The sequence below is a fragment of the Saccopteryx bilineata genome, chromosome 6, assembly GCF_036850765.1.
Source record: "Saccopteryx bilineata isolate mSacBil1 chromosome 6, mSacBil1_pri_phased_curated, whole genome shotgun sequence".
Lineage (NCBI taxonomy): Eukaryota > Metazoa > Chordata > Mammalia > Chiroptera > Emballonuridae > Saccopteryx > Saccopteryx bilineata.
Genome location: NC_089495.1, coordinates 143,074,954 through 143,097,541, shown reverse-complemented (window position 1 = coordinate 143,097,541; position 22,588 = coordinate 143,074,954). Strand labels below are relative to the sequence as shown.

Here is a 22,588-nt window from a genome sequence, read left to right as displayed (position 1 = left end):
GCCTATTAGTGACTTTTTTTTTTTTAATCTTTTTTTTTCTTTTTTCCTTTATTCATTTTTTTTTAGAGAGGAGAGAGAGAGGGAGAGAGTGAGAGACAGAGAGAGAGAAGGGGGGAGGAGCTGGAAGCATCAACTCCCATATGTGCCTTGACCAGGCAAGCCCAGGGTTTCGAACCGGCAACCTCAGCATTTCCAGGTCGACGTATTATCCACTGTGCCACCACAGGTCAGGCTATTAGTGACTTTTTTGTTGCTGAATTTCATTGGCTAAATCTTCAATTGAAGGTTGGTATTTTGTACATTTCAAGACCAAGCAAGTGCTATTAACTTCATCTGTCAATCTGTTTCTTTTGTTGGTTTTGATATTATTTAAGATCTGATATTTGATATTAATAAGGTCTCACAAAAGTACGTAGGGAAAAATTGTGAGTAAAGCCATTGCTATAGTTTCCAGGGTGCTAAAAGTGTCTGGTAATCGTTTCCAGGCACTCCAAATTTCCTGTTCATAGTGGCACTCCTCTTGATTCTCCAACCAGCACCTTTCCAGATTCTCAAGCTTTGACCTCATGTCGACAAACACCTGAGCCCAGATGCTGTCTTGAAATTCTGCAAGTTGCATCTTATGTAAATTAAGATGGCTGCCGCTATTTATTTTTTTTTAATAATTTTATTTTTTTAATGGGCGACATCAATAAGTCAGGATACATATATTCAAAGATAACAAGTCCAGGTTATCTTTTCATTCAATTATGTTGCATACCCATCACCCAAAGTCAGATTGTCCTCTGTCACCTTCTATCTAGTTTTCTTTGTGCCCCTCCCCCTCCCCCTTTCCCTCTCCCCCTTCCCCCCCCCCCGTAACCACCACACTCTTATCAATGTCTCTTAGTTTCACTTTTATGTCCCACCTACGTATGGAATAATGCAGTTCCTGTTTTTTCTGATTTACTTATTTCACTTCATATAATGTTATCAAGATCCCACCATTTTGCTGTAAATGATCCGATGTCATCATTTCTTATGGCTGAGTAGTATTCCATAGTGTATATGTGCCACATCTTCTTTATCCAGTCTTCTATTGACGGGCTTTTTGGTTGTTTCCATGTCCTGGCCACTGTGAACAATGCTGCAATGAACATGGGGCTGCATATGTCTTTACGTATCAATGTTTCTGAGTTTTGGGGGTATATACCCAGTAGAGGGATTGCTGGGTCATAAGGTAGTTCTATTTTCAGTTTTTTGAGGAACCACCATACTTTCCTCCATAATGGTTGTACTACTTTACATTCCCACCAACAGTGTATGAGGGTTCCTTTTTCTCCACAGCCTCTCCAACATTTGCTATTACCTGTCTTGTTAATAAGAGCTAATCTAACAGGTGTGAGGTGGTATCTCATTGCAGTTTTGATTTGCATTTCTCTAATAACTAAAAAAGATGAGCATCTTTTCATATATCTGTTGGCCATTTGTATTTCTTCCTGGGAGAAGTGTCTGTTCATGTCCTCTTCCCATTTTTTTTTATTGGATTGTTTGTTTGTTTGTTGTTGAGTTATGAATTCTTTGTATATTTTGGATATTAAGCCCTTATCTGAGCTGTTGTTTGAAAGTATCATTTCCCATTTAGTTGGCTGTCTGTTTATTTTGTTATCAGTTTCTCTTGCTGAGCAAAAACTTCTTAGTCTGATGTAGTCCCATTCATTAATTTCTGCCTTCACTTCTCTTGCCTTTGGAGTCAGATTCATAAAATGCTCTTTAAAACCCAGGTCCATGAGTTTAGTACCTATGTCTTCTTCTATGTACTTAATTGTTTCAGGTCTTATGGTCTTTGATCCATTTTGAGTTAATTTTAGTACAGGGGGACAAACTGTAGTCCAGTTTCATTCTTTTGCATGTGGCTTTCCAGTTTTCCCAGCACCATTTATTGAAGAGGCTTTCTTTTCTCCATTGTGTGTTGTTGGCCCCTTTATCAAGAATTATTTGACTATATATATGTGGTTTTATTTCTGGGCTTTCTATTCTGTTCCATTGGTCTGAGTGTCTATTTTTCTGCCAATACCATGCTGTTTTGATTGTCGTGGCCCTATAATATAGTTTGAAGTCAGGTATTTCTAATGGCGGGAAACGGCACCCATAGCACAGGCCCTCGCCTCCCCCTCACTTATCTCAGTAATGATGGTCAATTAGAAATCCACGACACCCCAGAACAGCAGACTGGATGATGATTGCTATGGTTATGTGGTTGCTGGTAATGGCGATCACAGGGCCCCCAGAGATGTGTCCCCCATGGCATTCCGCTGCTCCCTGCTCTGCAGGCCGTAAGTGAAGTCAAAGATCCCCTAGCTGCCTAACTGGAAGTCCCAGAACCAGACGCTCTGTGCCGGAGTTCTGTTGTTTTGGCCTACAGACCTCTGGCACAGAGTGTCTACACTACAGCAAATGTTTTATCCTTGTCTACTGCACCTGGCCATGCAGGAGCCAAGGATGAAACGTCCTTTTTGGCATGTGGCCCCATACTTCTCTGGTATGCGGCTGCGTGTCATCGAAAATGGCTACGTGTGTCAGTGCTAACACGCGTGCCATAGGTTTGCCATCACAGTCCTATGAGGTGGACATTCCATCTACATCTGTGAGATGCTTTTGGGAAGTCATCAGTGGACTTTCATAGCCATTACACTGCCATAAAATTGCCTGTCTTTCTTCTCTGGTTCCTAAGGTCGAATGTATTCTGGGAGAATCAAGGCATCGATATGTGGGAAGATATACTGTATTGACAGCTAGAGGAGCAGGCAGGTGTAAATTGCAATATGAATTTTCAATAAATTGCAATATCAATTTTTAATAAACCCTAACTAGATCAGATTAGTAATTTCATGAAGGATTGCTTCTGGAAGAGAAATGAGTACTGCAGTCCCGATCATGCCGGTGACCTCCTACTGCAGCGTGACCACGCGCTTGGCTTTCGGTAACGCGGGGTCTAGTGACATTTGAGAGATTAATGTGCAGCCTTGTACCTGAGAAGTATGAGTGCCAGCATTCGAGTTGACCTTATTTTAAGGAGTTTTTCATTTTGCCTCTCCATTTCTCATTCCTGCAGCATGAGAAAGTTCTTGTTTCCATAAGTCCGGTGGGTTTTTTGAAGAGAAGTGAGGTAATGGTGCTATAGAGACAGCTGCATTGACTTGGAAGAGGTGAAAACATTAGATGTGAGATAAGGGACTTCTGAGCTTCGCAGACTAATTTGTTTGAGGGAGGTTCATGGGCATTTGTATCTGAGGAGGCAGGGAAGTGAGTCTTGGCCAAATCCTGTGGTCTGTTTTCATCTGCAGTATGGATGGATAGACACGTGTGGCCCAGAAGTATCTTGCTCCTTAGTAGCCTCTAGCTGGCTGTTTTTCTTTTTTTTAAAGTAGAAGACAATGCTTTATGAATTTGACCTTTTTGGCCTCGCATGGAAAACCACTAAATTATTTCTGAATCAGCTTTCACTCATCCATCACGCCTGTGTTGGGAGATTCTTCAACTGGATGGGCTAATGCTCATTATGTTGCCATTGCAAGTATGTGAGCCTTTGAAGATCTTTATAGATTTTTGAATCTGTTCAGCAGGTAAGTCAATCAATGAGCCAATCCAGCTCTCTACCCGCTCTTTCTTTCAGAGTGTTCTGGTGATAGTGTAGCTTGATGGGACTTGGGCCAGATTGACTTTCTCTGATACTGCAGGTCCCTCTTAGGAGTAGAGAGGAACAAAGACTGTTGAATCTGTACCTATAATGTAGGAATGAAGGAATGATGCTTCATTATGTTTTATAAACAGACAGAAAATGAAAAATTTTTTTTGATGTAACAGAATGTGTACTGGATTAGGAGACTGGAGACCTGAATTCTATTCTTGGTTGTGCTACTTATTAGCTGTGAAACCTCAAGGTAGGTCACTCTTGGACACGCTTTGCTAGCAATGCCCTGGGAAGGGATAGTAGATGGTGTTTTAGCAAGCTGCTCAAATACTAAGGAGGTATAGTATAGACTGCTGGCCTCTATAAGAGGAAAATTATAGTGAGGAGGTTGGTAGCAGGCACTGTGGAAAGACCCATCACTGGGGATACCTGACATCAGTATTCAATAGAGAGAGGGCTAGGGTTCCAAGGCAACAGCTTCCAAGACAACATGTTTTTCTTGAGATAACAGGTTTGAGAAGCACTGCAGTAATTTAGCTTTTGGTATTGGAATCCTAGGTGAGATTTTGGTCTTGGCACCCAGGCCACCCTGAAACCAGGACACGGTAGTGCGATAGGTGGATAGAACATGTGTGCTTTGGCAGTGGGGTTGCTTAAATCCGTCCTAGGACTGGAGGGAATTAAGTCTTTAGACGATGACTGTCAGCCTCAGATGTGGGTTGAGGGGAGGAAATAGGAACAAGGACATCTAAGAAATCTGAACTAATTTATTCATTATTATTATTTTTTTTTTAAGAGAGAGTCAGAGAGAGGGATAGATAGGGACAGACAGGAACAGAGAGAGAGATGAGAAGCATCAATCATCAGTTTTTCCTTGTGACACCTTAATTGTTCATTGATTGCTTTCTCATATGTGCGTTGACCATGGGCCTTCAGCCGACTGAGTAACCCCTTCCTCGAGCCAGCGACCTTGGGTCCAAGCTGGTGAGTTTTGCTCAAACCAGATGAGCCCGTGCTCAAGCTGGCGACCTTGGGGTCTCGAACCTGGGTCCTCTGCATCCCAGTCCAACACTCTATCCACTGCGCCACCGCCTGGTCAGGCTTTTTCATTATTTTTATTGACATTCTGTTTTCTAGGCAGATGGTTCTTAACAAGGTGTAGATGACAGAATCACCTATGGAGAATATTAAAAAGTGCATAAATGGGCTCTACTCTCAAAGGCTTGGTCAAGTCGTTGTGGGCTGGGATCCTAGTATCTGTTATGGTAAAAGCTTCTGTAGGGGATTCTGATCTCCTCTGTTTCCCATCTGAAAACCCTTGTGAGAAGGTTTTGGGGGTTCATATTTAATGAGGAGATATCCTTTCCTGGGACGTTGCCCTAGTGAGAGATAGGAATACATTTGACTGTAGGTGCTGCCTGCCTTCCATTGTTCACGGCTGCTGAGAACACTGGACTGAGGAGCACTGGGGGGCTGGTCTGAGCCTGTCCGGAGTTTGCTGGGGTCCGAGAGGTGTGGACGGGCAGGGCGGGTGGGGGACAGCACAAGCGTGGACGGGTGGGGCGAGTGTCTTTCTCCTCTTGTCTAGATGCGTGATGGGTGTGTATGGGTGTGTGTGTGTGTGTGTGTGTGTGTGTGTATTTGCTTTTCCGCCCAAGTGTTTATTGCTAGTGTATAGGGTTACAATTGATTTATGTATATTGATCTTGTATCCTATAATATTTTGATCCTGATTATGAATTCTAGTAGATTTTTAGTGGAATCCTTTGACCACTTATTTTTCTCTTATTTACTCTATATATTTTCTCTTTTATTTTTTCAAATTTTTGATTGATTTGAGAGACAGAGTGAGGAAGGAAGAGAGGGAGAGAGAGGGGAAGGAAGAGAGATGTATCAGCTCATTGCTCCACTTAGTTGTTCCGTTTCATTGTGCACTCATTGATTGCTTCTTCTATGTGTCCTGACCAGGTATTGAGCCTGTGACCTCAGTGCATCCGACGATGTTTTATTCACTGAGCCACCTGGCTAGGGCCTTCCATATGTTCTTTTTTTTTTTTTTAATTTTTTTTTTTTTTTGTATTTTTCTGAAGTTGGAAATGGGGAGGCAGTCAGACAGACTCCCGCATGCGCCCGACCGGCATGCCCACCAGGGGGCGATGCTCTGCCCATCTGGGGAGTCGCTCTGCCACAATCAGAGCCATTCTAGCGCCTGAGGCAGAGGCCACAGAGCCATCCTCAGCGCCTGGGCAAACTGCTCCAATGGAGCCTTGGCTGCGGGAGGGGAAGAGAGAGACAGAGAGGAAGGAGAGGGGGAGGGGTGGAGAAGCAAATGTGCGCTTCTCTGTGTGCCCTGGCCAGGAATCGAACCCGGGACTCCTGCACGCCAGACTGACGCTCTGCCACTGAGCTAACCAGCCAGGGCCCCATATGTTCTTTAAAAGCAACTTGAACCAAACACATAACCACTTAAATGTTATGTGGCATCTCCCAAATCTATATCCCGTAAGCCACTCTTGGACCACAGAGCTATTTACTCACCTGCCCACGGAACATCTTCTCTTGGTTAGCTTGCTCACAATACCTCATACTCATTATATTCTAACTGTGTCGGCCATATTTTACCTCCCGATCTACATTTTCTCCTCTATTTCCAAATCTTAACATATATATAACATTCCCACCAAACCAAACCCTGAGATTCACTTTCGTAACTCTCTTAACTCATACTTATGACTCTTTAAGACTTTTTGTTTATTCTTCTCTGATATATGTCAACTCTGTCTCCCCCTCTCCATTTCTACTGCCATCCGCACAGTTCAGACACTTATTACTTCTTTTTTTTTCTGTATTTTTCTGAAGCTGGAAACGGGGAGAGACTGTCAGACAGACTCCCGCATGCGCCTGACTGGGATCCACTCGGCACGCCCACCAGGGGGCGACGCTCTGCCCACCAGGGGGCGATGCTCTGCCCCTCCGGGGCGTTGCTCTGTTGCGACCAGAGCCACTCTAGCACCTGGGGCAGAGGCTGAGGAGCCATCCCCAGCGCCCGGGCCATCTTTGCTCCAGTGGAGCCTCGGCTGTGGGAGGGGAAGAGAGAGACAGAGAGGAAAGAGAGGGGGAGGGGTGGAGAAGCAGATGGGCGCTTCTCCTGTGTGCCTTGGCCGGGAATCGAACCCAGGACTTCTGCACGCCAGGCTGACGCTCTACCACTGAGCCAACCGGCCAGGGCCGACACTCATTACTTCTTATACAATATGTATGTTATCAAGTGTGGTCCCTGCTTCCTGCCCACTCCTCCTCTGATTTGTTTTCTGTGTGTTTCCAGCAAAGAGTGCAAGTCTTAAAAGTACAAGTCTGAAGCTTAAAAATTCACCTCTTGGCCCTGGCCGGTTGGCTCAGTGGTGGAGCGTCAGCCTGGTGTGCGGGAGTCCCGGGTTCGATTTCCGGCCAGGGCACACAGGAGAAGCGCCCATCTGCTTCTCCACCCCTCCCCCTCTCCTTTCTCTCTGTCTCTCTCTTCCCCTCCCGCAGCTGAGGCTCCACTGCAGCAAAGTTGGCCCGGGTGCTGAGGATGGCTCTGTGGCCTCTGCCTCAGGTGCTAGAATGGCTCTGGTTACAACAGAGCGACGCCCCAGGTGGGCAGAGCATCGCCCCCTGGTGGGCATGACGAGTGGATCCCGGTCGGGCACATGTGGGAGTCTGTCTGCCTCCCCGTTTCCAACTTCAGAAAAATACAAAAAAAAAAAAGATTCACCTCTAATTTCTTTTAGCCTTTGGTATAGAGATACAGCTCCTTGGTTTAGCATCAAAGGCCTTCTGTAGTTAGGTCCTTTAAATTTCCTAGTCTGCTGTCACCCCTGCCCCCTAATTGTTTCTTTGCTCCAGACCAATGAGCAGCAGCACACTTTCCAGTAGAGGGCCACATGGTCTCTGTTGTAACTATGCAGCTCTTCCACAGTGGTGTGAAAGCGAGAGACGACACATACACGAGCAGGTGTGACCCGGTTCCCATACAGCGTTATTTACGGGCTGGCGCTGGTTCAGAGGCGATAGTTTGCTGACTCTGCTCTGGATGACTGTAGACGTCAATGAATTCTTGCATTTCTCAGAGTTTCTTTGGTCTTTAAAGCCTGCGTGTTTCTTTTTTGTTGTTTCTCCTCTATCTGCTATATTATGTTCGGTTGGGCTGAGCCTTTAGGATCCATCTGTATGTTGGTGAGAAAGAATCTGTTCCTTTTATTCAAGGTCATAACCTGTGAGGCAGTGGCCCCGCTAAGGGGCTCTGTGCAGCGCTTTGCAGGGAGTATCTGTCAGTATATTTTGGCTCAGTTGTTAAACAGTGACTTGGCTTTGCCAAAACATATAAAAAAGGGAAGAAGCAATACTGACGTAAACTCCATGAGTGCATGAACTTTGTGGTACTTGCAGCTCTATTTCAGCACTTAGAACAGGGCCTGGCAAATCAGGTGCCTAATAAAGACTTGTTGCATAATTGACTGAAAGTCTGACTTTGGCAGAATGAAAATTTAAGAGCTCAGCGGGAACAACTGCATGAATAAAGGCCAGAAACAGGTTATTTCAAACCTTTCTTAGGTGAAATTACAGTCTCATTAGCCCACAAGACTGTAAATTTGTCAGGGCAGGGAACATTTGGTTTCCTGCTACAGAGCCTCCTGCACTGCTAGCCTAGTACCTTGCACATCTTAGGCACTCCCTAATCTGGTGTTGAATTGACTTAACTTTGAAGTTAAGATTATAATCGAGTCTTTACTAATTACCAGATAATTACTGAATCCTAGTCTTTACAGTTCTGTAAGAGATCGTCATGATAATGGATAAACTAAAGGCCCAGGAGGCTAAGAGACTTTACCAAGATGGTGTGACTGGTAAGTGTGAAACTCGTGTCTCCTAGTCATGCTCAGTGGCCTTCTATCATCCCAGGTCTCGACATACCACAGCCTGTGGGCCACTTCTGGCTAGTTTTTGTGTGGCCTGTGAGCTAAGAATAGATTTTATACATATTTTTTCTTAATTGTGAAAAAAATCAAAAGAAGACTATTTTATGACCTATTAAAATTATGTGAAATTCCAATTTCTGTGTCTAGAACTAAAATTTTGTTAGAACAGAGTAGTATTTATTTTTTTGTATATATTGTCTATACTTTTTTGCACAGTGACAGAAATGAGTAGTTGTGAAAGAGACCATATGGGCCACAAAGCTTAAAATATTTATCTGGCCCTTTCTGGTTAAGAGGTTTGCTGACCTCTGTTTTAGGCACTCTGAATCTGGGTCCAGTTCTGTTTGGAAGGGATAAAAGTAAGGGATATTGAACTTTACAAATTTTTCCTATCCCTCTTGATTCTAAATTCGAAAGTACATTTTAATGAATTTATAACCAATTGTAAATACATTAATTATTACATCGCCAGGAAAATGAAGTAAGCAGTTACTGAAGTAAGCAGTCTATAATAGTGCTTTCTCCATCCGAGAAAAATTCTCAGGTTTTGTCTTCACAGCTAACCATGCAATGTAATCAGTTCTCTTTGGTTGCTGTTAAGTATGTGTTGACTGAGGAGTGTGATGCTTTCTGTTCTGCTTTATAGTGAGCTGTGTCCTCTAGAGCGCAGCAGTGTAAAACTGTGCGTTCTTCAGGTGTGCTGGCTGGCCCGCAGCCTCAGGCTCACTGGGAGACTGTTGTTAGATGTGCGGGTTGTTGAACACCACCAAGACCCACTGAGTCAGACCTCGGACGGCAGCCCAGTCGTCTGTGATTTACAAGCCCTCGAGGTGATTCTGATGCAAACTTATATTTGAGAACCATTGATGGGAAGAGTCATGACTATGTCTTCTTAGAAGTGCCTTACCTAATAAATGAAGATAAGTAGAATTTAAGATATTGCAGTAGTAAGATTTTTATAGTAGAGAATATTTAAGATATATGTTGGTCAAATAAGTTTGGAAATATATGTTTGCTCGCTTATAGTTTGCATTGGGTGTGGGGGACAGGCTGTAAGCAGGCAGGGTGGTTATAGACTAAGGTTTAGTTTTAAGACTAAGCCTTCCCACCCTAAGTGACTTTGTATCAGAGACTTCTGCTGCAGACTAATGCGGCTCCTAATTTTGGGTTTTGAGTGAGAATGGTGCAGAATTAAGAAAACAGACCTATTAAGAAAAAAGGATGGGATCGGGAGGACTCTTCAATGCTGATGGCAATGTCCAAGTGTCCCATAGCCCCAGATTGCTTTATTATATAGCCATATGCAAATCAAGGAAGTCCTTGATACAAAGTTACACATCTGTGGCTAAAACAGGAACTCTCCCAAGGCATAAACAGGAATCCCCCCCCCCCATGCATAAGCTAAATCAGCCAACATCTGAACAAAGAATAAGAGGAAGGGCATGTACATTGCTTCCAGCAACTTAAGCAAGCAAGTGAAGTGGGTGCAAATACTCAGCATCATAGTGTTAATCCAAATTCGGAGGGACCCAAAACATAAAAGACAGAAATAAGGTCCGTAGTTTACACACCAAAGCTTTATTGTTTAGCTTGGCCAAGCGGCTGCAGCTCCGACAGAAATCTGAGGGAGAGCGCGCCGGCCCTTTGTTCTACTTAGTTTTTATAGTTTTGTAAGTGGGAAGTACAGAAGCAAAAATTGCAATTAGGAGCCCCTTACCGCTATTGGTTATAGTCATATGTCCTTTAACATGATAGGACCACGTTCAAATTGCAAACTGTACATTATTTTGGAGAAAACAAAATTTACAAGCCAACACAATTGTAGAAAGATGTCTCTTTACATATTAAAGGCATTCCTATATTATCTAGTGTTTATCTGCTATCTCTCTGTCCAGAGTCACACACACATTTACATAGGAGAGGTAGTTTGGTGGGGACAAATGCCCGCAAATGACTCATTGCTATACGAAAAGGTTTATTTTAGCTTTTCTCTTCCTGCACCTGGCTAGCCATTCACCCTTTTCCCCATAGGCATGGTGGAATGTCTGGGAATCCATGTTTTCCTCCCCTTTGCATTTACAATACAATGCCAAGGGCCATCCTGGTCATGCCAGTCACACAGTACAGAGACTACTCTCACAATTTCTCTGCACACCTTAACCCAAATTAATAAAATGTTCTCCAAGCCTCTTAAAATATTAATTCTGTAGTTTCTGGTACCTTACAACACCTGCAAGTGAAATGGCTCAGTGGCTCCTCAATAGCAATATTGAGGGGGAACTTAGCCTTTTGCTAAGCCTCAAATCTACAAAGGCTTTTTGCCATTTATGGTCCACTACAGACATCCTTGTTTGTATATTGGATTAAAGGTTTTGATTTCTACACTATAAAATGGGGCAGAGGAGCCCATGCTAGAGGAGAGGCAGCCAAGATGGCGAGGTGCTGAAGGAGAAGCCAGTTTGTGCAGAGAGAAGGAGATGGGGAACAGAGGTGAATAAAGCTGGTGAAGTAGAAACTTTGATTCTAGGAAACTTGGATAAGTCAGTGGCTTTGTGAGCCCTGAATGGAAAGGGAAGTGTTTTCCTAGTGTGTGTTTTTACTTGCCCGCAGGGTGCAAGCTAGGATTAAAGCTAATGGCCCACCAGTTCTTGGCTCCATTGTTTCATTACCATCTGTTCGAATCTAATGTGAACCTGCATGGGCCAGGCGGCTGTGATGGTGGCTGTGGCTGCTGGCCTTACAATATACTAAACTGAATTAAAGGTGGGACCGTTTCTGTTACGTCAGGAGAGGAATGGCTCCCAGCTTCATAGTGGTGACTGTTCTTGAGTCTTTACTTTGCCAGGCATAGGATAAGTACTTTAATTTTGAGATGTGCAGGTTTTTTTCTTTCTACCCTTCCTTTGTGTGTGTGTGCGCGCACCCACTGGTCACTGGGCAGAGTGTGTCAGTGTCTCTCACTATTTCAAACTTCCTTTTTTGGCTTAAGGGGTTTTAAGCCACTAGATGGCACACTCTTACAATTATAAAAATCAAGACCCTTCTTAGTAATCTGTTTGAAATTCTTGGAAATAACGTGCAGTGTCACGTGGAGCCCTCCCAGCTCATCAGCGTTACATACGTGTGATGTAGGGGCCCGCTTTTTGTTCGTACCGCCCACTCCTCAGGTAGCCTTGCCTGCCCTGTGATTCCTGCCTCGTTCTCTGCCTCCCTCGCCCCCTGGCCTCCTGCTCATCTAGTCCCCTCCTCCCTGTGTATTTTGCTCCATCAGTCACAGTGTGTTTTTGTTGCCCGATACCTATGCTCTGGCTCTGAGTTTTAGACTCTTAGCATGTCAGGTCTGGCAAAGAGTCACATCCATCATTTGGCTCAGCTCCTGCGGCTCCCAGGTAGGAGAGCTGAGGCCTTGAGACAGTGAGCCAGGACAAGGCCTGTGTCCTCTCCATCTCTGAGCTCCTGGAGTTCCCTGCAGACTGTGCAGAGAGATGATGCTTGAGTGAAACAGCTCCAGTAACTGCTGGGAAGGATGCAGGCAGGCTCTGTGGCGCGGGGGCTCAGAGTTAGTTGCGGAGGCCTGCTTTAAGTAGCTGTTGCAGTATAGAGGTTAGAAGGGGGTAAGCGCCCAGCAAGGACCGTTCTGTATTGATAAGCCCCCCTCTGACCTTCCTGCCCTGCTTGTCCTGCTTGCCTTGTACAGGCTCGGAGCACTGGCTGCATCTCCTCTTCCTCTGAACACACCATTTCTAGGCTCTTGTCCCTCAGCTTCTCTTGGCTTAGAATGCTCGGTACCCGGCCCCTTTATCTGTCTGGGGAATTGTTTAAAGGACAGGCTTTTCTCTGGTGTTACCTCCTCTTCCATGCAGTTACTCTGTCCTTTGGGCTATTCCTGTCCCCCACCCCTTGGTCAGTGGAGAGGTCCTGCGCAGCCGTGGACCTCTCCTGTCCCGTCCCGCTGTGCTTCCTTTCACTCCTGTGTGGGAATGCACGTCCATGGCCATCTGAGGAAGGGGAGGGAGGATGGAATTCGTGCCCCTGACCACCACCCCGTGGTTGGTACCGATGAGCTGGCAGAGCTGCCTGTGCCCGGACAAACTGATTCCAAGAAGAGTCATAAGCAGTTCATTCAGGGGGTTCTTCAGTTGCTTAGTGCTCGGTTTGCACTTAGTATTGATGGGATGTGGGGACTTCTTAAGGTTGCATGGTTACTTTGTTTGGAAAGATACCGGACACCTCTGCTTCCTAGACCCATGATTTTCTCATTTTCCGCAAAGTTTTGAAGAAGGCCTCTGCCTTCCCCCTTTCCCACTGTTCTCATTTTAGTTACATGGTTTTACCAGTGGACCTTAGTCCTCTTCAGTTTGGCTGGTGTGGCGGGAAGCCTGTTCTGGCTCTGTGATCAAGATGGAGAAGGTTTGTTCACGAGACCAGGCATCACCTGCCTTGCTTGTCGTAGTCACTTGTAGATGAGCTCTAGTCAACACTGGGAGTCTGTAAAATAGTAAGGTCATAGGCCCAATGGGCAGCTTGAATTGGGGTTGCTACCTCTTGGCACATGAAAGTAACAGCAGGTATCTTGGGTCAATGTGGACTGAGTTGTATTGAGCGGTGGTTGTCACCCTGCCCAGCAGTTATTCCAGGCCCCCAGCTGCTCTCCCGTTCCTTTCTCTGATTGAGAGTGTGGGCTTTCTGAATACGGAGAGCACACCTTGTTCACTTCGCGATGGTCAATGCCCTGCACGTTGCTTGGCACAGGGAGCTGCCAGTTACCATTTTGTGAATATGTTGACGAAATCTGTCAACCCCTTGCCCCCCACCCTTTAAATCTACATATGCACATGTGCCCACTTGCATGTGTGAACACATGTGCATCCTTGTCACTGGAGCACCAGCGTCCCCAGCTTGCCGTGCCATCTAGTGGGGACAACACACGGTTGGTTCCATCATCCTGCCATGGATAGGTGAGGGTTGCTAGGAAGCAGATACTGAATTGCTTTTGTTCTTTTGGATCTTATCCTGTTGCAGCCAGTTTGATCTGTACACGGCCATGACATTTGTGACAATTCTGAAGGGAGGGGTGTTTCCTGATATGGAGACCAGGAACTAATAGAACTGAAACATTAGCTCTGTATCTCTTTCAGTAGACAGGCAACTTAAAGTTTTATGTGTATATATTTTTAATCTGAAAGTTAGACATGAGGTCTGCTCTGTCTATGATGTAGTAGTGCAGAGTAAACAGTAACGCTCGATCCTTGAGAAAAGTACGGCACTGCTAATGGAAATATATATGTTGCACATTCTTCAGACAAAAATTATTTTAGCTGTCAGTTTCTGCTGTATCCTGGCCTTTTGGGGGTTTGTTGAATTTTCAAAAACTGGGTTTTTTTTATAATTACATGTTAACTGATTTTTATAGATACGTTTTATGAATGACATGTTTTCTGTTTGGAATAAAATGTTGATTAAATTTGGTTTATTAGACAGGTGATTGTGGCATATTATACAGTTCTGTGCCAGATTTACTGAACATAACTTACCTAATAAAATTCAATTTAAAAATACCATGACTGTGGTGACAATGGTTAATGATTCTGTGTTGTGTATTGGAACATTGCCAAGAGTGGAACTTAAAAGTTCTCATCACAAGAAGGAAAATTAGTAACTACTTGTGGCAGATGTTAACTAGACTTGTGATGGTCATGTCACAATATATGTACATACATACCGATGTTGAATTATTAGTTGTACACTAGAAACTAGCATAACGTTATATGCCAATTATACCTCAGTGAAATAAATCATGACTGTTTAGTTTACTAGTCAGCTTAGTTCATATAGAAGTCACACAGTTTTTATTTTTCATATGTGTTAGGCTGTTTTTCCTTTGGTCACTGGGCTCTAACTGCAGATAAAACACAAACAGAAAAGTGATCCAGTCATAATGTGCAGCTGAACTACTAAACAGTCTTGTCCCTGTGCAGTCTTCTCGCGTGGCTCTGTCCCACCTGCAACTGTTGTTTCTTTCTTACATTTGTGTCCCTGTTGTGTCTGATACACTGCTGTAAGCAGTGCACCTGTGTGTCTGGGCGAGGTGGCATCTGTTCCTGAAAGTTTACTGGTGCTGATACAGTGTCTTCGCTAGTCAGTGGCCAACACTAATGCAGTTATCATTTCTAAATCCCCACCTGGGTTTGCGGCACTTAGATGTTCAAGCCCTAACCCTGTGCTGGTGACGGTGACATGCTAATAGAAAAGCCACCTGGCCTTCTTCTGTTATTTCTTCTCAAACATTTACCTTCTAGGTTTCGTCTGTCATCATTTTACTTTAGTTTTCCTTGAGGAGGTAACTGTTGCCACTCTCTTTGTTTTGATGTTGTTGTGTGGATGTTTGCAACTTATCAGTTATTTTCATTTTTCTCTCTTTTAGACTGTTGCTGGTCGGTGGATGTGAGAGTGCGGATGCGGGCATGCCGGGAGCCTCGCGCTGCGGCCTCTCTGCCTGGAGAGTGCTCTCAGGGGCCCCGTACTACAAGCCAGTCTCTCACGGGGCAGACAGCGTCGCTGCGGTAAGCGCTGGCCAAGGCGCTGCACTTTGCTAATAGACCTTCAGCTGATGAGGCCCTGGTTGGATAAAGGAGGAAGTAGTTTGTCCTGAGTGAGGAGAAGAACGTAATGCCAGTGAGATTTCAGTGCTTCTTTCAAATATCAAGTTTATCTAAAGTATATTATATGTGACTCGGCTGGCCTCATTGTTAGGAAGACCAAGAACCTGACAGTGGTTCTGTCCCTTGCAGTTGCTTATTGAGACATTATCATTTCTAAGCACCTTTTGTGTGCTGGCAACTGTTCTGAGTGCTGTTCTGTGTATTAGGTCATTTACTTATTCATGACCCTCTTGCACAGGTATTGTAGCCCAAACCTGTTGATGAGGAAAGTGACACTTAGTTCACGGAGTAACCGCCTGTGTCACCCCACTAGCAAGTGGTGGAATTAGAGTACAAACCCGCAGAAGTTCCCCTGTCCGAATTCGGAACTGCTGAAATGCACCACTCCGACATTCCGTATTTCCATGGACTTCTCCCCACCATTCATTCACTCACCCCCTGATGAAGTCAGTCTAGGCTACTCTCGGATATGATACAAACTGTCACGTAAACAAATGGACGCAAATCCAACATTTCTGTGGGTTTTGACCTAAGATGTGTTCCTTACCTGAGGCAGAGCCTGCCGTTGGTGCCGTGACTATCCTGGACACCTCGTTCTTGTGCTGGCTAACGGGTCGCAGCGGCTACCACCTCTTAGGGTCTCACTATCTCAGTTTACAATCATTAGAGGGGAAGAGAGGACTAAAAGGTGGAGCTGATCACTGTCCTGACCCAGACTCCCAGTTCATTTACTGTCACTAGTCATGGGACCCTTCCTACCTTCAGTGGCCTGGGAAGCAGGTTTCTGTGTGTCCCGAAAGGTGAGAACAAGTAGGTACTGGTAAATACTATGTGAAGCTTTTTGTCTGGGTTATCTGTGTAAACCACGTGAAAGCTGGCACCTGACCAGTTTCACACCCATGTGTAGCACGTGGCCTGGTGGGTGGTGGCACCCAGGTAGTCTTCCAGTGAGGGAAGGAGCCAACAAATTAAAGTGACACCCAACAAAGTGGATGTGTTATGCCTTTCCTTCCGGTAATGAGTGCATTCGTCCCATTACTTCTTCTAAACATATATTGACTTCAGAATAACGCTCTAAAACCACAAATGGTTAAAGAAATTGGTGTTGAAAAGGAACTGACAGAGAAGTACTCTGGAAAAGAAATCTTTAGCTATTATATTAAGCTCCCGTTCATTTTTTCTTTTAGCTTTTAGCATTGTACCAAAATATGCGATTATAAGTTTAACCCAACAAAGTGGTTTTTCAAAAATGAATTGGGTCTTCTTGCTGGTTTATCTGGCACGAGGCCTTCGAACAGTTCACACTTGTAGACCAGCTCTGTGCAGTGCCAGGCTCTGGCTTTCCCCTCTGCTCGCCCTCCGTCCGCTCATTCGAGCACCCGTTTATCCTCTGGAGGATTCAGAGAAGGGCCAGCTGCAGTGTTATTGGCTCCATTTCACAGAGATCGAGCCTCAGGCCCCATGGTATCTTAAGAACTAAGACTAAGGGGCGGGTGGAAGCAGGTCCTCTAGTTCCTGTGTGGCACTTTCCCTGACTCCGCACAGGAGATTGTGTCCATATCAGCGGCATTGTTTGATCTGTGCTATGATGACTGCCCCACAGTTTATTAAGAAAAGAATGAGGTTGGAGTTGCTTGTAAGTATTGGACATATTATTTCTATTTGCGGGAGTTTAGTCATGTTTCTCTCCCTGATTAAATTCATACCCAGCTTGCAGGTTTGAACTGTGAAATGCATCAGGCTGATCTCAGAACAACTTTGAACGACTTCATCTTTGAATCTAAGTGTCGTCTGCCGTTTATTTTTAAATGTTTCAGTCAAAAAATAATTTTAAAACGTAATAATACACGCAGATAAGGCAAATGGGGTAAAAGCTCAGTAATCGGCGAACTCAGGTGAACAGTGTACTGGGATTTCGTTGTGTAATCAGTTCCACTTTTCAGTTGCCATGAAAGTTGTCAGAATTATAGGCTAGGGAGAAAGGAGACAGGGAGGCAGGAGCATGCCAGGAGAGATGGAGTCGGTGGACGGCTAGAGTCTGCCTTAGGACTGTGGTCGGGGTAGCTGTGACAAGGTGGTCTGGGACAGGGAGTGCCGCGGAGTACTGTCGCGTACCGGGATACTCGTGTTCGTCTGGGCTCTGAGCTCGCTGTTCTTGCACCTGGCTTTCTCCTGAAGAGCTGGACTCACTCTGCTAACATGTGACTCCTCCCTCCCTGCCCTGAAGCTTTGGTGCTGGAGTCTTTTGGAAGAAAATTGCTTGTGCAGTGACGGAATAAGTGGGGGAAAATATTGAATTGCCAGTTGAATGCTCTGCCGTATGATTAACTTCTTGAAATGCTGCAAATGTATTTTAATTACATTAGTGGCTTTTAAATGTGTCTGGCAGCTAAATTACAATCATTCTCCATAGCCTTCCCCTGCCTCGAAGTCATTTGAATTATAGGATTAGTTCTCTTTGTCAGGTGGCAGACATTGTCCTCGTGGAACCTTCTCTTACTGCTTGTTTAAGGTTGCTGCTGTGTTGGGGTGGGCGGATATTGACTGGAAAAGTGCTGCTGACGTATTTTCTAGTCTCTTGCAAAGCTGCCAGGTTGTAAAAGAGACTGTGCAGAATTCAATATATGCACCAACCAGAATTTCCAAATTAATGTTACTGTCATCTCTGCGAGATACTTTTATTTATCCCTTTGTTCAACATCGAAACACTGCTCTAGGCGATAGAATGAATATAAAGGTAGCAGCCCTCAAGGGCTTTACCATATTGGTGGGTAAGCTGTGTCCACAGCTAAGGTCAATGAGCTGGAACAAGTACCAGGCTAGAGTGCGGTCACCAGGAGGGAGGAAAGAACCCAGGCTCAGGGGGCGGAGGCCGGGTTTGGAATTCTAGCTCGTCACTTTACCATTGTGTGTTAAGGCTATCGTGGGCATCAAAGGAGGTAAGATATATGAATGTACTTGATAAATTAGAAAATGATCTATGGTGTTATCATCTTCTGCTATTTTTAAGATCAAACTTTTAGAAAAAAGTGTAAAGTGAACAAAACTGGCTGTCCTTGTTGATGCTGCGTTTTTTGGGTATAGAATGTGGTGGAAGGAACACAGCTCTTCGGAATGCTGTTTCCCTGAGAATCACTATAGCCCCGAGCGAGGGGGAGTGATAAGCGGGCCAGCAGAAGGAGTGGCACCTTGCTGGTGCCTTGTCTGTGCTCCTGATGGTCCTTCCCCAGGTCTTGCCCCTGCCTCCCTCCTCCTGCCCGCCCTGCCTCCCCCTGCCCCTGCCTGCCTGCCCCTGCCTCCCTCTACGCCCCCCTGCCTGTCTCCTGCCACTCCTTGCCTGTCCCTGCCCGCCCCTGCCTGCATCTGTGCTGGTGCTTTGTGCTGTGATGGCACAGACGCGCTGTCCTCGCACCGCGAGGGCCACCCCTTCTGTTGGCCCGCTAGCTCTCACGCCTGCTCATCAAGGGGTGTTTTCCCCACATCGTCAGTGTTGCTGTCCGTGAGGGTTATCAGCATATGACATGCTTTTATTTTTCTCATTGTGGAAATTCTCCAGTTTAGCTGTCAGGGGTTTAAACCCCACTAAGTCCTGCTACCACCCGTTTATTTTCCTTTCTGCAACATGTTCAGGGTTGTCTGTACTTGTTTCCCTTCCTCTCTTTCCAGGCGCCCCTGAGCTCACTGGAACAGGGGTTTGCCTTTCACATCCCCTGAGGCTATCCTGCGATGCCTCTGTGTCCTCTAGTGTGGTACCAGTTCATCAGGTTCACTGATATGCTTTAATTCCTACCAGTTGCTTATACAAAAATTAGTTTATTTTCCTCTTCCTTTTTTCCTTTCCTCTTTCCTTTTGAGTTGTGTTATTTCTACTTTGTCAAAACACGTACTGTTTATGCATTAGCTTCTACCTTTATTCTCACCATTCTTTAGTCTTAGATGTCCATTTATAATTCCAAAATGCTTATTGTCACTTCTTTTCCCGAACTTTCCTCAGTCATTGGTGAGATAAAATTATCCTCTTGTAGATTTTTCGACGAGAAGGGAGAGAGATGAGAAGCAAGATCAACTTGTAGTTACAGCATTTCAGTACTTTGGTTGTTCATTGATTGCTTTCTCATATGTGCCTTGACCAGGGGACTCCAGCTGAGCTAGTGACCCCTTGCTTAAGCCAGCAACCTTGAGCTTCAAGCCAGCAACCATGGGGTCATGTTTATGATCCCATGCTCAAGCCAGTGATTTCACACTCAAGCTGGTTGAGCCTGTACTCAAGCCAGCAACTTCAGGGTTTTGAACTTGGGATCTCAGTGTACAGGTCAACGCTCTATCCACTGCACCACCACCAGTCAGGCGCCTCAGCTCTAGTAGGTGTTTTGAGAAAGGATCATAAGTGAAGAGTTTTTAAGTTATGTATGTTCAAGTTTGTTTTTCTATAGCCTGGTTCTGAAGGAAAACATGTTTGGATATGAAATCCTTGGGTTACTTTTTTTTAAACTGAACTTAAAGAAACTAGTTTTGTGTTGTATGTGGAATTTGGAAAATCTGATGTCAGTTAAGTTGTGGTTCCCCTTTGTATGTATGTTGTTCAGCCATTTTGCTTGGAGGCCTTGAGGGTTTTCTTTTTCTTTGAAATCTAATCGCTTTCCTAGGATAATTCTTAGATTTGGTTATTCTGGGTTAATTTTCCCAGGTATCCCTTGGCTCTTTCAATGCATAGATTCAGATCTTTTTCTGTTTATGCAAAGTTTATTTTGGAGTATAAATTTGAAAGTGACTTTAGGTAGGTCTTAGACCCCCTTCCCTTGTCTGTCCACCCTGGCTCTGCAGTATGTTTCCAGTCTGCTGCCCACCACCAGGCCTTGAGGTGGGCCTGGGTAGGGGTCGTGGGGCATGGCAAGAGCAAGTGGAGATGATACCTAGAGTTTGGTGATTTTTCTCTATTTATAGTTATCTTGAAGATTTGGTGTCCTCAATCTTTAAGTTGAGCTGTGGGCATGGTTTTTAGGTAGAATTATTTCCCCCTTCTTTTTTTTTTCTTTTTGTGAAGCTGGAAACAGGGAGAGACAGTCAGACAGACTCTCGCATGCGCCCGACCGGGATCCACCTGGCACGCCCACCAGGGGCGACCACTCTGCCCACCAGGGGGCGATGCTCTGCCCCTCCAGGGTGTTGCTCTGCCGTGACCAGAGCCACTCTAGCGCCTGGGGCAGAGGCCAAGGAGCCATCCCCAGCGCCCGGGCCATCTTTGCTCCAATGGAGCCTTTGCTGCGGGAGGGGAAGAGAGAGACAGATAGGAAGGAGGGGGTGGGGGTGGAGAAGCAAATGGGCGCTTCTCCTGTGTGCCCTGGCCAGGAATTGAACCCGGGTCCCCCGCACGCCAGGCCAACGCTCTACCGCTGAGCCAACCGGCCAGGGCCACTTTTTTTTTTTTTTTCTTTTTAATTGGAGAAAATATTGGGAGTTAGGCTATCACTAATGTCTTTAACTACTCAATTCTGGTGGGAAAAATTTTACGTTTAACAAACAGTACCTACCCTTTGCCTTTTCTTTTCAATTAAGTAAAATTCATATATCATAATATTAGCCATTAACCATTTTAAAGTATTCAATTCAGTGATATTTAGTATATTCACAATTTTGTGCAAATGTCCACTATCTAGTTTCAAGACACTCTCATTACCCCAAAGGAAACCTGACACCCATCGAGCTGTCACTCCCCTTCTCCCTCCCCCCAGTGCTTGGCAACCACTATTCTGCTTCCTGTTTCTATGGACTTGGCTACTGTGAATGTTTCATAGGAATGGAATTATGCAATGTGGCCATTTGTTTTTGGCTTCTTCCATTGAGCATATTTTTGAGGTTCATCCAAATTGTAGATTTTTTGGGCTGAATAATATGATATTCCACTCTATAGATGTACCATATTTGTTTATTCTTTAGTTAATGAATATTTGAGTTGTTCCCACTTTTTAGCTGTTGTGAATAGTATTGCTATGAACATTTGTGTACAAGTATTTGTTTGAACACATATTTAATGTGTAATATTTTGGGTGTGCACTGAGATGGAGTTGCTGAGTCCCACGGTAATTATTAGTTAAGTTTTTGAGGGACCGCCGTACTTTTCCACAGTGGCTGTACTGTATACATTCCCACCAACAATGTGCTAGGGTTCCAAGTTCTCTGTGTCTTCAGCAATGCTTGTTTGTTTCCATTTTAAAAATTATACCTATCTTCCTCTTGCTTTTATAAGTCTATTTCTTTAAATCTAAAGACAAAGATAATCTTACGTTATTTCAAATACTGGTTCCTAAATGATGATTATTTTTCTGATATATTTCAAGTATAGAATTACTTCCTTTTTTTTTTAAAATAAATTTTTATTAATGTTAATGGGATGACATTAATAAATCAGGGTACATATATTCAAAGAAAACATGTCTAGGTTATCTTGTCATTAAATTATGTTGCATACCCCTCGCCCAGAGTCAGATTGTCCTCCGTCACCCTCTATCTAGTTTTCTCTGTGCCCCTCCCCCTCCGCCTAACTCTCTCCCTTCCTCCCTTCTGCGTCCTCCCTCCCCCCACCCCTGGTAACCACCACACTCTTGTCCATGTCTCTTAGTCTCGTTTTTATGTTCCACCAATGTATGGAATCATGTAGTTCTTGTTTTTTTCTGATTTACTTATTTCACTCCGTATAATGTTATCAAGATCCCACCATTTTGCTGTAAATGATCTGATGTCATCATTTCTTATGGCTGAGTAGTATTCCATAGTGTATATGTGCCACATCTTCTTTATCTAGTCATCTATTGAAGGGCTTTTTGGTTGTTTCCATGTCTTGGTCACTGTGAACAGTGCTGCAATGAACATGGGGCTACATGTGTCTTTACGTATCAATGTTAGAATTACTTCCTTAATAGATGAAATTTCTGTTGGAAATTTTGATTTTTTGGTATTGTAATGTTAGAATAGAACAGTGGTCGGCAAACCGCGGTTCGCAAGCCACATGCGGCTCTTTGGCCCCTTGAGTGTAGCTCTTCCACAAAACACCACATGCAGGCGCTATCTCGATAAGGAATGTATGTACCTATATAGTTTAAGTTTAAAAAATTTGGCTCTCAAAAGAAATTTCAATCGTTGTACTGTTGATATTTGGCTCTGCTGACTGATGAGTTTGCCGACCACTGGGATAGAAGGATGACCTGGGCAGCCTCATTTGAGAAGAACTTGGACTTGATTCTAATTTGCATAGACTATACTGTGTACTAGACTTGTTATGTATGTATTTAAAAAGC

The 22,588-nt window shown here is 44.5% G+C and overlaps 1 protein-coding gene across 1 annotated transcript in view; it reads left to right on the top strand.

The window, feature by feature from the left end:
- NBAS (NBAS subunit of NRZ tethering complex) overlaps positions 1 to 22,588 on the top strand; it is a 352,849-nt gene that overhangs the window by 59,932 nt on the left and 270,329 nt on the right. The window contains 1 exon segment of the mRNA XM_066234551.1: positions 15,056 to 15,194. Coding sequence (XP_066090648.1) covers positions 15,056 to 15,194 — 139 coding nt within the window.